The 20,390-nt window shown below is 48.1% G+C and overlaps 1 protein-coding gene across 2 annotated transcripts in view; it reads left to right on the forward strand.

The window, feature by feature from the left end:
• The window catches only part of Hnf1b (HNF1 homeobox B), a 50,717-nt gene extending 30,560 nt beyond the window's left edge, over positions 1-20,157 (forward strand). For both annotated transcript variants that reach the window (XM_055620264.1, XM_055620266.1), the window contains exons 6-9: positions 4,133-4,265; positions 8,013-8,207; positions 10,626-10,744; positions 19,213-20,157. In XM_055620264.1, coding sequence (XP_055476239.1) covers positions 4,133-4,265; positions 8,013-8,207; positions 10,626-10,744; positions 19,213-19,233 — 468 coding nt within the window. In that variant the 3' untranslated portion in view covers positions 19,234-20,157. The remainder of the gene's footprint in view (positions 1-4,132; positions 4,266-8,012; positions 8,208-10,625; positions 10,745-19,212) is intronic.
• Positions 20,158-20,390: the final 233 nt, after the last annotated feature.

The raw sequence follows: 20,390 nt of genomic DNA on the forward strand, positions 1-20,390 counted from the left end.
CTCCTCTGGAAGAGCAGCCAGTGTTCCTTAACAGTTAAAACACAAGTTAGGGTTGAAGCGTTATTCAGGCCTTGCTGGAAGAGAAACCTTTACTTTTCAATGGATTAAAAACTTCTAGATGGGGGCTAGGGAGTTGGATCAGTGGCTAAGAGAACTGGCTGTTCTTTTAAAGGACCAAAGTTCAATTCCCAGCACCTACATGGTGGTTCACAGATGTGTGCAACCCCAGTTCTATGGGATTTGATGCCATCTCCATGGGCACTAGGCACTCATGTGATACACAGACATACATGCAGGCGAAACATTCAAACCACTGAGAATAAAATAATAGTCATAAAATCCTGGTTCTGGGCTGAGGCTACAGCTCAGTAGTACAAGTGCATTGCTTAGAAGAGGAAGGTACCACGCACTGAAGAAGTAAAAGAAAATACAATTCTGAATCTTCGCTCTTCTTGAAGGTCTTTGGAGTCTCCCTTTGGGTCTCTTCTGCTCTTTCCCCTAAGTACAAGCTCCACTGGCCAGGTCCAGGCTGCTTCGTATGCAGCCTGTAACATACTCATATTGTTGTTATTTTTTCCAGCATTGCCCTCCCTGGGCAATGTGCTATCAGATTGATGATTGACCAAGACAGCACACCTCAGTGTTAGCAAACATCTGGAAGTTTGTTTGCAGGGACCGGCTTTTCGCTTGTCGCCAGCACCCTGGTTCATGTGTTATGTCACTACTGCCGGGCGCCCAAATTCAAGAGTCTGTTCTCTGTTAATGGATAACAAGTGCATCCCAGATCGTGGTGCACCAACGCAAGAGTGCAGTGTGGCTAAAACAAGAACACGGTGGGGCTCGGGAGGTGGCTTGGGGTAACACACCTGCATGAGCTCCTGAGCGTGGGTCCCCAGAACACATAAAACTGGACACAACAGGACAGTGGGGAGATGGGATGCCGGGACAAGAGAGTTCCTGGAAACTTGCAAGCCAGCGAACCTAGCTAGCCTGGCTTTACGATGGCAAACAACAGGAGACCCTTGAGCAAGGTAGAGGGTTAAGACTAACACCTGAAGTTGTCCTCTCCCCACACACATTGCACTGTCAAGTGTGTGCTCGAGTCACACAGAGTAACACCACACCAAGTCACACATAAAGTCACATACACACACCACACACACATACACATACATACCACACACACACACCACCTCACAAGCACCCACCACACATACACACATACACACACACACACACACACACCACACAGCATACCATAAGCACACACATGACACACCACAAGCACACACACACACCACACACCACATCCACATTTTAAAGGGAACCCAACTGTACAATCTTGGCTCTGAAATTTATCAACAGTAGGGACCAAAGAATTGCTTGGCTTCAGCGTCGTCACCTGCAAAATGGGAGAAATAATGCCCATGTGACAGGGTTAGTTTAAAGATTGCTTGCAGCTCTGTTTGGGAGTAAGTCCTCCTGCCCCCCATGTCAAAATGCCATAGCTAGTTTAAGGCTGCAATTTGTGTATGCTGCCTGTTTTGTTGTTGTTGTTGTTGTTGTTGTTGTTTTTATGCTGCCTGTTTTTAACTCATGCAATACTAATGTTAAGTCAGAGCTTAGAGGAAGACCTCCTACTTTCAGCTATGGTGTTTATCACTTGAGACCTTTCTTTTCTTTTCTTTTTTATTGATAAAGTTTAGAGACATTTCTTAACCTCTCTAAACTTCACCTTTTTTCTCTCTGCAAGATTGGATTAATAGCACAGCAACTTCGCATGTTATAGCCACATAAATAAATTACCATATCAAAGGTATTATAGAATCCAGGCTCTCCGAATTGTTATATGAAGGATCATCATGGAACCTTTGGCGAAGCTCTGGCTTCCGTGCATTCTGGAAGCAAGCAGAGAGTAATGGCTGCTTCTTCGAGTGGAGAGTCACTTGACCAGGGTTGCCAAGCACACTGAGTGGATGAGACTGAAAACTCCAGTAAAACTAGGCTTGAGCCCAGACTCCCTTGCTTACTGTCAGGAGACAGACAGCTCATCGGTTATCTCTCTTCTGATGGTCAGTTTCTTAATATGTAACACAGGGGCAAGAATCATAATGCTTGTTCTGTTTGTCATTATGGGCTGAAGACTTCTGGGAAAGTGGCTTACAAACAGTAAAGCAGTATATGCATTATTTTTGTTTTTTGTTTTTTTGTTTATCATTGACATCCACATTTCTGTGGCACCATCAAACTAGAGTGCTGCAGAAATGACCTGAGCTCCGTTGACTTTCCCCAAAAGACCATATTACCCAAGGGATTTAGTCTGAGGGCAGGTTACAGGGTGTGTGTGTGTGTGTGTGTGTGTGTGTGTGTGTGTGTGTGTGTTTTATGACTCTGACATTTTGAAAAACAAGTTCAGCAAACAGGCTGGTTCTCTCTTGTTTGATGTGGTCAAAATTCCTTATTGGTCATGTGACCTCTAACTCATTTCTTGATGTTCATTTTAAAAACACAAACAAACCTATTTAAGATCCCAACCCCCTTCCTTCTTTTTTCAAGTTAACCTTGGAAAGTGTAGAACAGAAGTGTCCCAGAAGGACAGGGCAGGGGCTCTCATCTTTCTGGGTTCTACTGTGAAATCTACAAGATGAAGCACTATAGAAAACATAAAAATGTAAATTAGGTGCCTGAGTGTATGACCCTAACTCCATAACCCCTCTTCAGAGTTCCTTATTCTTTCAGTAATACTGAAAGGGTCTGCTTAGGAGGAGACACTGTATTTTCTTAAGAAAAAAAATTAGAGCCAGGCAGTGGTGGCACAGCTTTAGTCCTAGCACTCTGGAGGCAGAAGCATGCAGATCTCTGAGGCTGAGGCAAGCCTGGTCTGCTAAGCAAGCTCCAAGACCTACAGGACTAAACAGAGAAACCATATCTCAAAAAAAAAAAAAAAGGAAAGAAAAAGTTTAGAAATTATTTCAAAACTGTGAATAGTAAACTACTTTATTATAAAAACATGTACATATAAAACTGATTTTTATATATGATTATAACTTGTAAGAGGACATTAGAAATATTTCTGATAATATTGGGATCAAAACAATATATTTTTACAGTGATTTTTTTTTTTTAAGTTAGTACTATTGAGTACTATCCAGTCAGTGGGCTTATAAACACATTTGTTAAATCAAGGGTAAGTCCCTGGAAGGATCTGATGCTTGTTATACAACTATACACTTGGAAAGATGAAAAATAGGAAAAGATATTAGTAGAGACAAATAACAGAATTAAATACAGCAGTCATGTGCAAATACTGATGCAAGAATTGGTCACGTTCTGTCATTAAAATGTAATGGTGAAACACAATGAAGCCTGGCTTAGCTGTTTTGTCATTAGTGATATCAGCTCCTTGTTGAAGAAGGAGGGGGAGGAGGAAGAAAGAAGGAAGGAGAGGGGGAGAGGGAGGGAGAAAGGGAGGGGAGGAAGGAAAACAATTATAAAGTATGGTAAAGATTTAGAAAAACAGAAAAATCTTAATTTCCTCAATCCTTAGTTGGGGACTCTCCTATAAAACAGATTAAAAAATAGATCCCAGGTCGGACTGACCCAGACTTGACTACCAGGTGTGCCAAGTCCTAGCGTGAAGATCTCTGGTAGGTTGTCTGTCTGCTCATGACCTTGTTTTTTTTGTCTGGGAAATGGGTATGTCAGAACTCTGGGGACTGTAGTAGGCTGATGCATATTCAGGGAGAGCTCTGTACTCCTTCCTGAATCCTAGCGCACCCTCACTGGGGAGTCCTGGGCATTTCCTCAGTGTTATTTTTAGCAGTCACCTATCTCTAGCATCGGTAACATAAAAGGTAGGAAACCAGGGCAGAGGGCACATGAGTGCGCAAGTGGCCGTCATGTAACACATGAACAGAAGAGCTCCTGGAGCAGGCTGGCGACTCAAAGAACGGCCACATCCAAGCGCCATGAGGACAGAGCCCTGTCTCTCACAGCAGAGCAGAGCCTGTCTGCTGTTTAACCTCTGTTGTGTGAATGAATAAGTTGATAAGTCATACCTTTCTGAAAAGAGCCCTTTTTTGCGGTTTGATCCCACTCACCCTCCTCTCCTCTCCTTTGCTCTCTCCGGCAGATCGCAGTCTCAGGAGGAGGACTGCCCCCTGTCAGCACCTTGACAAATATCCACAGCCTCTCCCACCACAATCCCCAGCAATCTCAAAACCTCATCATGACCCCCCTGTCTGGAGTCATGGCCATTGCACAGAGTAAGTCCTACTCTTGGTCAGTAGACCTGGGAGGAGGGAGAGAAATGAAAAGCCAATCAGTGTGACAAGAAAAGGCACAAAGGCCTCTGCGAGGTCTCCTTCCGTACCTAGGGACTTTTTAAGGTAGGATGGCATGACTGTCAAGCTGCCCTTGAACTCGCAGCCATCTTCCTGCCGTTGCCTTGTTGTTGGGATCACAGACATGCTCAGTTGTGCTCTGCACGTGTGTAGATTTGATTTTTACTTCTTTGGCTCTTTTCTCTGATCTACGATGTTTAGAGCATTTATCCTACAAGAGACATTTTTCTAATGGCTTTGAATTCAGGTCACGATATCCTAGTTGTGCAGCTGGGTCAAGTCACTAAACCTTTCTGGGATTTGTTTTCCTCATCTGTAAAATGAGTTTTTAACATTATCTAATGATACGGAATTTAGACATGCTTGTAAATCTAGGAAGCAAGATCTCTCATAACTGACTTATGTTTGTTTCCTATCTCTTTGTATTCTCTAGGAAATTTTGGGGGTTGGTGAGGATGGAGTAAGGCTTTGATGGATTTCTGAAGATGTCATAGACAAGTCCTATTTGGCTAGTACTAAAAATACAGAGATGACCAGAGAGGGCCACTGACCTATATCTCTGAGCTTTCAAATTTTAAAAGAGAAGTAGGTTGTTTAACACATGCCTGAAAATGGGGGATGAATCAGGTCCCTCTAGCTTAAGAGGGCAAGAACAAGAGTTCTGCAGCCAGCCTTGCCCCCTTAGAGGTGGGCTGTTGCTGACCATAGGAAGGCTGAAGTTGGTAAGGCAAGCTGTAAAATGAATGGAATGGTTATCTGAGGGGTTGGACATTTTTTTAGCTTCACTGTTGGCGGTTATTTGAGTGTTTGGGTGTATTTTCAGTTTCACAGTGACCACTCAGGCAAAGCCATTGTTTCTCAGAACCATCTTTGTGACACTGGGAGATCTTACTCAGATAGATCCAGAGATACCTGGCGGTGGCATATCATCATCATTTTTAAACTTTGCACTGTTCCAGGATCTTCTTGGCATTGTGTCCAGGGCCCTATGCGGATTGTGACCTTGTTCCTGCATTCTGCTTCCTCCCCTTCTGTCTTCTAAGAATTGAAATCACATAAAAGAATAACTTATGCCTCTTCTGAGGACAGAGCGAGGCAGGGACCATGGAAAGCACAGGAATTTATTGAATGACTGTGTACAGCTCTCACCCTGTCCTTAACTGCCGGGATGGAAGCACACTCTGCATTTATCTTTGCAAAAGGAAAAGGGGAATAAAGAAATCTTTAGAAGATTTCCAGAGTTAAAAATTACTTCAAATCCACTTCCATGTCACTGGCTCTTGGACTATGGCACCCAAACTACTACCGGGAGCTGGATAAAGAGTGAGGTGCCTTAAACCAGCTTGCTTACCTTCTAAAAGATTTAATGGGGCTACAGGAAATGACGCAGCAGGTAAAAAGTGCTTGCCACCAAGTCTGATGACCTGAGTTCAATCCCCAGAATTCACATAAAGTTGGAAGGGGAGAACTGACTCCCACAAGTTACCCTCTGACCTATACATGTGCGTGCCTGTGTACTTGTACACAGAGAGAGAGAGATGAAGAAAAAGGCCTATGGATAAGCTATCTATTTCCTTATTTCCTCAAACAAAATAACACACGAATCACCCCACTTCTTCCTTTCCATACCAAGCTTTGACTAACTCACGCACACTCAACTGTATTTTTTAGGTGCTGTCTAGACTAAAGCTTTCCCTAAGGCCATTCTCTATTTTCCGAGTTTGTTCTTCCCATCATGGGCACCCATGCCTCTCAGGCCCCTCTGCAGCATGTAGGCACAGTGCACACTGACCTTAGGCACACGCGCACCGGGGTAGACAGAGCCTAAAGAAGGGGGAGGATCATCGGGAAGCCTGGATGAGACCCAGTGCCCTCCTTTAAGGGAGAGTCGGTCTTAGAGAGAGGACCTCCCTCAGCACTGCAGGACTCTGGACTGACTTGTCACTGCCAAATCCTCCTCATCTTCCCTTCTTCCGGATAAAAAGGCCACGAGTCACACACGCTAGGGGAGCCAGGATGACATCAGAGGTGCTCAGTCCTGGAGCGAAAGCATGCTGGGATCTCAGACTTGTTGAAAATGAGATTCCTGGGCCCCACCTCTGCAGGACTCATTGAGCCCTTGGGCGGGGCTCAAGAATGTATATTTCTTAAAGACTTCCCCTGGGTGGTTATGAGGCTCAGGCACGTTTCCAAACTGTGCCCTTCAATGTCAATGTCATCTGGTCTAGACAGGCTAATGTTCTTTTCTGGGCAGAGATTTCCCTAAGAGAGTAGTAGGCATGGGCTCCTGGACAAACAACAAAATCATAGGGTTTCTTGGGAGCCAGAGGCCATCAGTAAGAGGGGGGAACTGAAATAGGATATCAAGTAATATTCTAGTGATACTGTGAGGATGATCAGATCCTCCCTGCCCCAGGCGAGTCCCACCCAAGGGAGCCAGGAAGAGGGTTATCTGTTCTTCCTTTCTGTTCAAGGGTCTCGCCTCTTAAGGTTCTGACAATGGTATCTGCTAGAGCGCCAAGGGGGCAATTGTTGAAGACTTTGTGCTATCTCTCTGGAGGACTTCCCACAATCCTGCTTATGCTTTCAAAGTGCTCTCCCTTTCAGGAAGGCTCTGCAGACCCCCACCCCACCCTGTGCCTGCACTTACCCATAACAGGCCTTTCTCTGGGTCTCCCGCTTCATCACATCCCCACCCCGACCCCCGATTTCCCAGAAAGCAAGGACTAAGGACTATCGGGAGCTCCAGGACAGAGACTGGGGTGTCTTCTCTTCTTGTCCTCTGATCTCCACCCTGATCCTGCCTCACCTTTCCCGGGGTCCTGCCAGGGAGCAAGCTAGAGAATGGAGACAAGAAGACCCAGCCTTGCAGTAGTGGTTAGGACTCAAAAGAGGTCTCGGGGTAGAGGCACGGCACCAAAGCACAGTCCTCTCCATGCCCCCGGAACCGAGGGATGATCGACCTGCTGCCGTAACTTTAACCTATTGCTTCCTCCTCCTCAAACCTGGTTCTTTAGATGCCAGAATCTCTAGTATATCTCCACCTCACAGACAGGCCAGGCTCTTGTGCTTTCTTCTTCTCTCGGTTACTGTCGACAGTCAGTACCTGACCTGACTGTCGACAGTCAGTACCAGGGGCCTTGTGGGCTCTACTGAGTGTCCATCCTTCCAGGACTGTGGAGTAAGGCTTGGTTTCCTCTGACTTGAGGGCAGCAGGGGGTTAGAGGTGGAGGGGGCAAGGGGCTGCTTCAGAGTGCTGTTCTCTTCTGGAAAGACAGATCTGGGTAATAAGCTATACCGGAAAGTGGACATCCTTAATCCTAACAGAGGACACCAGGGCAGGCTTCCCATAGTCCAGCATGGCTAGAACCAGCAAATAGTCAGTGTTCCCAGGGCTCTGGTGACTGAATTTGGAAGGTCATCGGATGCTTTGGGGAGGCTTTCAGGCTTCAGAAATTTATCTCTCCAGGTCTTACTTCCCTGGTATGTAAAGTCACTTTCCACACAACCTCTTCTGTCACAGGCTCGGGCCAGTTGACAGACACAGGCACACTGAGCGGGGCTGAGGGGGGTGGGGAGGGTGGGGAGCGCTGTATCTATGGCTGACACTGCCCCATCACCTCTGCTCATCCCTGGTACCACTCTGACCTTTCTCTTTTGCCCCCACAGGCCTCAACACCTCCCAAGCCCAGAGCGTCCCAGTCATCAACAGTGTGGCTAGCAGCCTGGCGGCCCTACAGCCCGTCCAGTTCTCCCAGCAGCTGCACAGCCCTCACCAGCAGCCCCTTATGCAGCAGAGCCCAGGCAGTCATATGGCCCAGCAGCCCTTTATGGCAGCGGTGACGCAGCTACAGAACTCCCACAGTAAGGACACAAGTGTGCCTGGGTGGGGGTTGGGGGAAGGACTGCAAGTTTCCCAGAAGAAGATTGGTTTAGTTTTCCCCCTGTATCAGCAACCAAGGCAGTTTCTCGGGCACAGCTCTTATGTGTTGTTCTTGCTTTCTGTCCTCTTCCCCGGCCCCACGATTCCAAGGGCGATGTTTAGAGGAAAATGATGTAGGCCCGCACTCAAAGGGGAGTTGGCGAAGCACATGGACTGCACAGAGCAGTTTCCCAGCCCAGCCTCCTTGAAAATCTCCACCAATCAGCCATGGCCACCTTCCCCTAGGGATCATGTTAACAGCCATCTCCAAATGGCCAGACGTAGCGTGCTGTTTGTGATCCATTTGCCTGTGTGAAGCAGATGAGTCTTCTGGAGTCCTCACACCTATAGTCCAGGCACCCTGGAACTCTGTAATCAGAAGCCTCGAAGCTTGAGCTGGAAACACAGCTCCGTGCTAGAGCCCCTCTAACAAGGATGAGGCCCTCCATTCGATCTCTGGCACTGAGGAGGAAATAAACAAGGGCTGGAGGGAGAGCTCTGCCAGTTAGTGGGTCTCCAGAACCCATTTCAAATATTTGGGTGTGGTGACATGTAGCAAGCTCTAGGGAGATGGGGCATTTAGGTCCCTGGGGCTCACTGGCCAACAGCTTAGCCAGTCTCAAAGTGAGTTTCAGCCAGTCTCAAAGATTGGCATGGGCCACACCAGAGGACCAATAACTGAGGTCACCCTCTGGCCTGCCTACACATATACATGCAGGCACACACACGCATACATACATGTGTACCCACACATACATGAACATATAAATATACACAATATAAACACCAAACAAATTAACACCATCGACCCACGTGGGAAATATTACCCATCTTCTGCCAAGTCAAGGAGCCTCTGCCCCTTGGCCCAGAGGGTCCCACATTCAGCTTTTAAGCCTCCCCTATATTTGCTACCCCTGCATTCCATCCTGGCCCCAGGACTCACTGTTCTGGGCAAGCCTGGCAGTAGTCCCAACCTTCAAGTTTGGGAAGGAAGTATAGGAGGGATGGACATCTTGCCTGCTTCAGGAAGCATCCAGTCTAGACTAGTCTTAAACAGCTATGTAGACCCTGGCTACTCTGAGTCTCATTTTCCTCATGCAAAAAAATTAAAAAAAAAAAAAATAGCAATAGTAGATTTATGGGGTCATTGTGAACATGAAATGAAAACACGGGTGACCTGCCTTTCAGAAGCATGGAGTGTTGCAGAAATACAAGGTGTGTTTACTCAGTCACTCTGAAGAGGCCAACAGGGCAAAGGGGATCTGAGTTGCTCCTCCAGCTGCCTCAGAAAAATGACGTGTCTGACGCTGAGCAGCCACGTTCCGCCTTCTGTCCTCAGGGCTCAGGCCTGCAGGGCTGGTTTCTAAACAGCACCTCACATTCCAAAACCCTGCCATGGCCTGCAGCAGAGCCAGGGTCCCACCTGTGCCTCGTTCTCCTTCCCCTAGAGTCTGGCAGTGTGCTTTCTCCTCACAGCACAGGCCTGGCTGGGACAGTTTCTCAGTGAGCATCACGACCCATGGGGTTTCCGGACTCAGCAGAGAGAGCCCATGGTGGGCTAGACCAGGAAATGCCATCAGCCAGTGGCTTTCCCCTCCATCTCGTACTTGGGGCCTCCTTGGTAGAGTCCATGTTTTGGGAATTTACTGGTCCCTCCCTCGTGGCCACGCAGCCACATGCTTTCATTAGTCAGGTGACGTAGAGTCTGCATGAGCCTTACGGATGGCTGATGTGAGTCACGAGGTTCCAGATGTGGTAGGCAGGTACTGAAACAACTAAATACTGAGTCACATGCTCCCGGAGATCTTATTTGAGTCAGTTGCCTTTTGTTTGCCCTTCATGTTTTTGGGAAATCATAAGACTTTGATATCATTGTAGTGAAAACTGGAACAGCTCGGAATTAGACAGTTAATTATGTGTACATATAATTATTGTTAACCAGTCTACAACTCTGAGAGGGAACGTGGACTTCGAATTGTGGCAGAAATAGTAAGTTCACAGCTGGGCAGGTGTTCATGTTAGCCAGAAGGTGTACTCCATGTGAATAAGGCCACTTGTTGATGCTTAGTCTCCTATATTTCACCCAAAGTCAGGGAAACGCAAGTGTGCTCAAGGTTATAGATTTAGTTCAGAGTATTTTCAACACGATATTTTCCTACAACAGCTGTCATCCTTGTTTTATAAGAGGAAACCAAAGCAAGATTAAGCACCTTGATTAAGGACCCAGGATTTCTCCATCTTACTCTGCTTTTCCAAATCCAACCACCACCCCAGGGAAGTGGGCGCTAGCTACAGCATGGTTTTAGGGGGTATTGTGACCGTGTGTATATGCTGAGCTTGTCTTCCGTCTGTCTCCCCAGTGTATGCACACAAGCAGGAGCCCCCTCAGTATTCCCACACGTCCCGGTTTCCGTCAGCGATGGTGGTCACGGATACCAGTAGCATCAGTACCCTCACCAGCATGTCCTCCAGTAAACAGGTAACGGCAGCAGGGCATATGCACGTGTGTGTGTGTGTGTGTGTGTGTGTGTGTGCGCGCGCGCGCGCGCGCGCGCTTATAACTCAGACTATCAAGGTACCAGTGGAGTGAGTGAGCGTATACTCAGCCATGGTTTTATTCTTATGAGACTCCTCATTTGGCTGGTAAGAAGAACCCCTGAGGTCAGAGGGCAAAACAGACGGCCCACAGACCAAAAGAGCTTATTGCTCTCCAACCAGCATATTAAATAAAGGTTGAAGTTGGGTGTGTCACTGGCGTCTGGGTGACTAGTGCTGTGAGATCCTGGGGTTGAGTATTCCCGACCGGGAGGATTGATGATCCACGGAAAGGGTTCTTCCAGAATGTGATGGGAAGGTCAGCATGTCTGGTGAGCTGACGGCTGTGCAGAGGTGGTCAGTGGGGAAGGAGAAAGGAGAACCAGGGGTCCTGTGATGGATTCTCTTGGTCTAGAACCCCTACCACCCTCAGACACTGTAAGCTCAAGGAATAAGGAATAACCTGATTATGCTAACCGTTTGAGGACTCCCCCGGAGACAGTGTGACCTTTTCAGAGATCTGTGCCCATTTGATGGTTTATCAAGAAACTTAAACTCAACTTCCTGGTGCAGAGAAAGTGGGGGAATCCAGCAGTCAGTACCTGGTGGATGAGTAATTCCCACCTCCCAAAGAGGTGATGGAGTAATAAAGAGAGCCAGCCAAAAGGGAGAGTTGCAAGTCAGAGAGCTGGACTACCACGGGACACGGAGAATTAGAAAACGGGACAAGATGTCTGAACAGAGTTGTGGATTCCAGAGTAACACAATAAGACCTTTCAGCAGCCAGGGTCTGTGTACTGTGGGAACTGTTTGGTGTCTATCGATTGCTAGATAAGGAAGTGATAACCTTGAACTTCACGTCAGAAGCTCTCATCAAGGCTTAATCTTGTTGATCGTCTCTTCCCACCCCCACGGGCCCCATAAGTCACACCTCACACTGCCACTAGCTTCTCCTCAGACTCTTTCACGGGCTTAGGTGTCTTGACTCTTTCCTTAACTCGTCTCCCTCTGGTCCTAGAGTAAAGTAGGGCAGGTTCTACCATTTTCTTTGAGTTTTCGTTTCTTCACCTTGAAAATGACAGCTCCAACGTCCACTTGTTTCAAGGGTTTGGAGAGGTCATGTATGTCAAGTGCTTGGCACATCTCGGCTGCTAACCACGTAGCTTGGGTCACTAGGCTCCTAAATGGGGGACGGAGAAGGAGAGGTGTGTGGGACCCTCTCTGCCGGTCTTCTCTCACCCAACAGAAGATTAAAAGACAACCCTCCATTGCCCTGCCCTTCGACTTCTGACTCCCGCATTTCCCACTCTTTGTAACCATCAGGGAAAACATTTATCTGTGCTCACCAATCTCAATCAGGGGGGCAGCCAGGCGCGGCAGCCCTCCTTGGGAATACCCTCTTCTTTATCAATCCATCTGCCGCTTGGGCAGCCCTAGACGGGGGCAGTGATTAATTGTCGCTCTTTCCCACATTGACTTTGATGCCTGCTTGTTGAAACGCGTCCTCTGGGTCCAGGAAATGGTCTCTTAACCTGCTTCAAGAAGCTCCCAGAGATGCTGCCCTCAGCCCCCACGTGGCTTTTGCCCTCCGCTGGGCAGAGTGGCTAGCCAACCTTGAAGCTGCATGAGCGGCTTCCAAGACCTATTAGAAAGTTGTCTCCGTATTCCAGGACATCTCATGAGTGCCCAGATCCTCATCTCTGCAACACTGGGTACATTGGTAAGATGTAAAAGAAAAAAAATAATCAGGTTGGCATGATGGTACATGCTTGTAATAGCAGGATACAGGAGGCCGAGGCAGGAGGAACATTGTCTCAAAAAAAAAAAAAAAAAAAAAAAAGTAACACCTTAGAGTTCAGAGTTTATATCTCTTTCCAGTGAACATTATCTTGTCATTTTCATTCAGTTGCAGTCTTCTAAGTTCAAAGACGTAAACTGAAAGGAAAGTGACCTACTGAAGGTCATGCCCATGAACTTAGCCTCCAGACCTTGGTCTTTGACTCCAAATCCTCAACTCTTTCCATTGAAACACCTGCCGCCTCTCTTGAAAAGGTGCCCGTTGTAATCGGCAGTGCTTTTGTTGTTGTAAGTAATTAGGAACCGGAGTGAAAGTTAAACGTGTGTGCTAAGTTCCAAACAGAAAACGTCCTTCCTACAAACCAAAGCAGAAGAATGGAAAAGGGAGGACTGAAGCAAAACTCTCTGTTACTGAGGCATCAGGCACACAAGCAGCTTTTGTTCTTTCTTCGTTTTGAAGTATTGTTTTCCACAAACTATTTCAAAACCATTGTGAGGCGTTCGGGCGCGTGAGATATGCGGAAGAGAATGGGTCCTTCACTGAGTATGTGAAGGGAACCGCCAGGTTGAATGGCGCCTGCTAAAAAGGCCCTCTCACAGCAATCCATGTGCTGGTGTATGTGTGGGACCATCAGCTCAGGCCCAGGCCACAAGGACACACCCCTCGTGTGTCTATTTTGCAGGCCTTGTATAGTGGTAGGAAAAGCCAGGACACCTGAGTTGATTCTGAGTCCACCAGCCCCTGCTGTGCAACCTTGGGCAGTTTCTCCCCACCGAGACGGTTGCTGACTTTATAAATGGGGAAAACCCTACCCTGTCTCACGAGTGCCTGAGAGGTATCAGGGACATCGTCAGATACAGAAGGAAGCTCCCTCTCTATTCCTTCTTCCGCCTGTGCTCCTTGACAAGGCTACTGTGTCCCCTTCTGCCTTCCTCAGTATCCACCTCAGTATCCTTGGTCTGTATGTTCTCACAGGAGGGAGCAAAATGTCTCAAGATGAGGGCCGTGTCTCCCACAGGCTCGTCATCTTGTGTGCTCTAGATCACTGTTTCCCATGCTGCTACCAGACAGGTGCCCTTCCTCCCACCTTCCAGCAAAAAAGCAAGTAGATCAGGAGCCACCCACAGTACCAAAGCTGTCGCCAAATGCTTGGGCCATGGGGAATGTTCAGTGAGCAGGTGGATGGGTGGGTGGATGGATGGATGGATGGATGGATGGTTAGACAGATGGATAAATGGGGAAATGGACTTAGAACTGCTGTTTTTTAGTACTTCCAATTTTCTAGCAGGCATTCAAGGCAGCTGTTCTACCACATTTTATCTGGCTAACCCTCCTCCTCCTGCTAGGAAGATATTTTTATGCAGAAAACTAAGGCTCCAAGATGAAGAGGGAGATGAATAATGTCATACAACGATAAAACCCACAGCCAGACTTCTACCGGACTTTAATCGTCTTACTCCAGCTCTGTTAAACCTCCAAATATTTTTCTTTCTTTTATACTTTATTTTATTTTATTTTAATTTTTTTTTTTTTTTTGAGATAATGGTTTGGTTCCTTTGGGTAGTCTCTGAACCAATTACTGCTTTCATGGAAGGTGGGGGAGAGAGTGCTTATGTCAGCAGGAAGGAAACTGATTGGAAATCCAGATCCAAGAGGAAGGGGCCCTGGCTGGCTTAGAACTCACTATACAAATGAATACGGCATCAGTTTTGCAGTGATCCTCCCTCCTCCGCCTCCCAAGTGCTGGGCTGCAAGCAGGTGCTACCACACTGGGCTCCTGATAGCTATACATGCTGACGCACCAGAATAATTATTCAGGGCTGTGCAGGTCTAAGGCTAAATGTAGGCTGTGAACGTGTAGTTTTCTGATCCCAGTGCTTACTGTTGCTACCGCAAACCTGCTCCAGGGTCCTTCAGGAGCAAGCCTCAGGAATCCTAGGCCGCCAATAGTCCTCTGCAGCTCGTCCTCCTGTCCTTCCTGGAGAATTTACCTCTGCCTCTTAAGTTCTTGGGTGTTGTGAGTTACCTTCTAAGAGGGTTTGTGTTTGAGCTCCCATGTGGCGGTGTCCCGTAGATCCAGGAATAAGACTGTGCCAAGCAGTGACTTCAGTAAGAACCGGTGTAGGCGTGCCGTGAGCTTACTCCTGTTGCCGTTAACTCTCTCTAGCCACTGTTTTACTTCCTAGTTTATAGAGAGGTCAAAAGAAGCCCCCAGAGATGCTGACAAGAAATGGGTGGGCTGCTTCATCATGTGTCCCCTGCAGCTGTCCCTTCTCATCAAACTTTCCTCATGGTTGGAGTGAAAGAAGCAAGATGGTCTGATGGTTAGGAGATCCAAGCCTGGGAACTGGCCAGATCCAGTCTCAAAATTCTACTACTTTCCACCCATATGCCCTCAGGGAAATATGTGAAGCCTCCGTTTCCTTCTGTATACAATGAAATCCCTTTTATGGGATCATTGCAAGGACTGGGTGCAAGAAGACCCCAGTAGAATGCACCCCTCCATGTTTGACCCAAGGAAACATCTAGTGCATGGAAGTGGGGTCACATCCGGTTCCTTCTGCTAGTAACCCTGGGTGTCCCCAGCATTTCAGAAGGAGTTTCATGAACGACCAGGAACATATATTTCACCCTATAGCCCCACTTAGATTTTTTTTTTAAAGATGTTTTTCTTTCTGTTTTGTGTGTTAGTGTTTCACCTAACACTAGTGTTTTATGTCTCTGTACATCATGTGCATGTGCCCAAGGAGGCCAGAAAGTGGTATTGACTTCCTTGGGACTGGATTTATAGGTGGTGATGAGTCTATATGGGTGCTGGGAACTGAACTCCACTCCTCTGTAAGAGCAGCAAGTGTTCTTAACCTCTGGGCTCTCTCTCTAGCCCTAAGATAATGCTCTTGCATCATAGCTAAATGTGCAAGTTTTGCCATTGTCGGTCCCTGTGCATTTGACTTAGCGTCTCTACCAATTGTAGTCCTCCCATCTCCAAAATTATAAACACAAAATTACTACTTTCACGTAATAAAGCTGCAGTTAACCTAACAAATTAACAGCTGAAGTGAGCTGTTTGGACTCCCAATTCAGTTTTGAGACCAGGGTAAGGTGGCTTCTAGCCTTCATACTCCGCTGTTTTCCTATCACTTCCACCTCCATGTTACAGATTCAGTGGCTGCTTTCTGATGCTGTGCCACAGCCCATCACCCCCCCCCTTGTCCCCTTGGATTTTAGGGCACCATCTCATTCTGTAGTACTCAGTACTCCTTCTCCTATCCTTAACTGGCAACTCATCTTCTCAACACTGGAGCACTGAGCAGTTCAGGGACCACTATTTGGCCTCTTCTCATCTGGTCTCACGCCACCGACCCCACGACTTTGGGCCGAGTGCATAGACTGATGGCACCTGGGGTCTGTCTCCCAGGGGGCTCTGCCCCCTGAGAAAGCACTGACACCGTGAGACCTGCACAAGCCTGACACGTGCAGCACGCCTCCCAAATTCAGCTCACCTAAAGTACGAACTCCTCCTTCGCCCCAGTTTCTCCTTCCCCAAGTCACCTCCTTGTTCTGCAATTTCACTTCTAAAACTTTAATTCTTTTCTCCATTACCCCACATCAGTTGCACTTCATCAGTTAAGTCTGCTAGGAGTCCCGTCGAATACATTCCGAGTCCGACACTCCTCGCCACTTCCGTGGGTACTGTCTTAGCCCAAGTCAGGCTTCTCCTGTCTCTAGTTGACTTCCTTCAGGGGCCCTTGACTGCTACTTCTGCTCTTACATGCAACAGGGTGGCCTGATTGCATGAGCCAGAGTGGTCTCTTCAAGAGAGAAATCAAGCATGTCCTTCCGATGTCCACCCCCTCCCCCCCTGCCAATAGCTCTCCACTGCAACCAAATAAAGAAGGAGAATTTCAAGGCTCCGGGTGATCAGGCTGCTGCTGCTGCTAGCTCCCTCCTCCTTTCTGCCCCTCCTTTGCTCTCTGGGCTTAAGTGGAACCAAGGATTCACAACAGCCAGCAAATGACCACATTCAGTACTGTCCATTTGGCCTCTTCTGCCTGGAACACACTTTATGGGACTTTACGTGCTCGCACCTCATTTCATGCAATTCAAATGTCACTACGTTCCTAAATGACCCCCCTCTCCCTCAAGTCAGCCGAACATACCATGCTTGCGTTCTGAGATTATTCATCTCCACATAAAAGCCGTTGACACATGATATGCGCATGTAATGTTTAGTGCTGTATTGTCCGAACTTGCTAGAATGTAAACTGTGAAACTAGAGGCAGGTCGTGTTCACAGTTGCACGCCCCGGACGCATACATATCGGGCACCCAGGAATGGGTTAAATGAATAAATACCAGCCACCTGCCTCACAGGGTAGATGGAGGCCAGAAAGAAGGCTCAGTAGGTAAAGACCCGAGTTGGATCCACAGCGCCCTCACAGTGGAAAGAGAGAAGGGACTTCTGCCAGGTGTCCGCTGACCTCCACACACAAGCTGTGGCACGTGGATGCCTGCACACACGCAATAGGTAAATATGTAAAAGAAATCATGATAGATAGAAGGTGTGCATGCAAAGCCATGAACAGAGCGTCTGCACACCATGGAACTTGAGTGTGCATTAGCCACCACCGTTATGTAACAAGTCCTCTGGGGATGAGGGTCCCTCGGTGATCCTCTAGGCTGGGCCCCCCGTGAAGTTGGGACCCCAGTGCACGCCTTATCAGATGTTTATGTTTAGACTCTGAAGGGAGCAAATCATTCCAGTTTCCTTGACAACATTCAGGGCTCTGCCACCATTTTATTATGTGAGCAAACATCTGATAGCTAGGAAGCCCATCCCTAATGACAGGTCATAGAATCTCACTGGCGTCTCCTTATCTGCCCTTCTTGTTTGCTCTTCTATTGAGAGCTGCGAGGTCACAAGCCATTTTCTCTCTCTTCCACCTGAAATCTGAAAATTGGAAAGGAAAAAAGGGGGGAAGGGACTGATAGTGGGAATTAAAGAGACTGGGGGGGGGCAGAGGCAAGAAGAGGAGGCAAAGGGTTACAGAGGGCCCTGACCAAGACCTCAAGAATGTAGACAGACCAGAAACTCAGCTCCTCACACAAATGCATAGCTCAGGTCCACTCTCTGGGTACCTCAAGAGCAGCAAGACCAGAGGAAGGGCCCCCATACTAGACGTTATTAAGGATGGCCACACCTTTGAGGCAGCGTAACCTGTACTAACGCAACCAGGCCCACTGCAGCCTCCCTTCTATAGATGAAGAAACCGGAGCGCAAAGAATAATTTAACTGAGAACAAAGGCTAAGTAGAAGGAATGCTCTTGGCCCCTGACACATGTTGGAGGTCACCCAAAACCAACCTGAGGCCCCGGCTCCACAGTTTTTCCCGGTTCTGAACCACTAGACCATCCCTGCTCACTCTGAACCACGCTCTCTTAACCTGTCAAATGGGCAATCTCACGGGGTGCTAGTTGAGAGCACTGACTAGTAAGAGAATAATGGGGGCCCGTGTTTATACGAGTCCATGTGTGAAGCATGTGTGTGTTTAAAGGGGGCATCTTGAGAGAACGAGCCACTAGGCTGAAAGGGAAAGCTCCAACACTAACAAAAGTGAAAGGGTGGGAAGAAAAGAGGGGGTAGGAGGAAGTGACTTTGGAGATAAATAAGGAGGGTCGTGATTTTCTGAAAGGATCACAGGGAATGAAGCCTGGGGCTCTGGAAGGGGAGGCTGTCCCTCATGGGTCCTGCGGCTCCTCCCAGCAGTGGCCCCAGATAGTCTGAGGTCTCCTTCTCCCGCTCACCTGGATGTATGGCATCAAACATCTTCAGCCCTTGGCTTCTTTTCCTGGTGTCTTTTCCTAACGACAGCAACCCTTGAGAAAGATCTTTATGATTTCCAAAGCTCCTCACCCTGATGGGAACTTTGAGTAAAGGGAGATTTCCTCACTTGCTCTGTGGCCTTGCTGCTCCTGGGAGGCCAGCCGCGTCAGCAGAAGCCCGAGGAATTCTTAGAAAGGCATGCTCCTAGGGCGGGTGAGGTGGCTCAGCCGATGAAGGAGCTTGCCACCAAGCCCGATAACCTGAGTTTGATCACGTAACTCACATAGGGGGAGGAGAGAATGGACTCCTGCAAGCTGCCCTCAGACATCCACGAGTGCGCTGTGAGTGCACGCATACGCAAACTCCAAGGCCTAAGCCAGGGTTGAGAGCCAGAAATGGAGCTATGTTTTAGCAGGATCCTTGTTTCTGCTTGCTCCATCCAAGTGTGGGAAGTAGTGGTCTAGGGCGCCATGCTCTCCAAAGTCTTAGGTGGAGACCTACTTCCACAAGAGCCCTGGAGCTCCCACCCCACTGTTTTGTGGTCACCCTGAACCATTCTCACGTGACCCCACTTCAGGGTTAAGGTCAGCAATGTGCTTAAGGTCAGGGTCCCCAGCAATGTGCTTCTTTTCTTGGAAATGCCCGGGAAAGCTCTCCTAAAGGCAATGTGCCTCAGCACTCCACCTCCAGAGCCATCTGACCTAGCCAGGTGTCAGCTCCCTTGGAGAAGCTGAACTAACGGCCTATGTGCATACAGCTAAGCTCTTTTCCCTCTTTCTCCTCCTCTGCAGTGTCCACTGCAAGCCTGGTGATACCCACATAGCCACTCACTCAGTGCGCAGCAACGAGGACCTCATTTTCCACGCCATCAGTCACTGAGTAGCTGTCATAGAAAAGCCCAGTGACCTGAGGAGCTCCGGAGAGGTCCCCGCTTACCTGACATCCTGCCAGCACCAGAGACAACCCACTCTCAGGAGGTGCTGCCCGAAGCCCAGCTTCCGTTCTCTGCAGTATTGCCATGATGCCTCTCCCAAGATGCCAAGCTCTCTTGTTTCTCCCAGAGGCGGCCAGTGTGAAATGGTGCAACAGGAAGTGAGAAAACCGTGGAGTCTGCGCTGCAGCCCTTCATCGAACAAACTGATGCAAAAACTTGAATCTGTTACTGAAATGAGACAAGTTGGACCAAGGAGGATGTGTGCTATCGAACTGAGCCAGACACTGTAAATACTGACAAACTCCCCTCTCCCATCCCAGATGATCTCAAGATTTCTTCTAAAGAAGTAAATTTGTCCAATGGGTGTAAACTATAAACTACTGTAATTAAGTGCAATTTCCTTTCCATGTACCTACCCCGACCCCTGTATATAATACTAAAGTGTCTATCACTTTTCTTTGTAAAGGTCAGAGTTGAAATTCCAAGAGTGACTTACTCCCTGTTCCTTCCCCTTCCCCATGGAAAAACACCCACCCGAAGTGGGAAATGAATCTCATCACCACCACCCCTCTGGCCACAGGGACGACATACTTTGGACAGACTGCCAGCTAGCTCCCCATCCTCCATGTTAAGACACACCTCTGGATCCCAAGAGGGGTGGGACATAGTGGCAACATGACGCCCTAGCTTCCCGTGGGCCTGGGGCACAGCCAGCGGATCCTCTAAGAAATCCCAGGACAGGGACCCTGAGTGGCTGACAGCCGGCTCAGGAAGCCTCCCATTAAAGCAATTTATTTTGTCACTGCTCAGAATCTCGAATTTCTCCTCTCCCTCTGTGGCTTCGCTAAGACCCCCTGGCCTGGTCTCTCTCAGACTTTCCTGTGAGTCCAGTGGAGGCGCAGTGTGTATCCTCTGGGGTGGCCTGCACTTGTGTCATCTTAGAGTGTTCTTGTCAGCTTTCTCACACTTTCATGTGAGAAACGGGTTGCTTGCACCATCAGACATCGCAGGGACAACAAGATCATAGCACCAATT

The sequence above is a fragment of the Psammomys obesus genome, unplaced genomic scaffold (assembly GCF_907164565.1).
Source record: "Psammomys obesus unplaced genomic scaffold, mPsaObe1.curated_primary_1811, whole genome shotgun sequence".
NCBI classification, from domain to species: domain Eukaryota; kingdom Metazoa; phylum Chordata; class Mammalia; order Rodentia; family Muridae; genus Psammomys; species Psammomys obesus.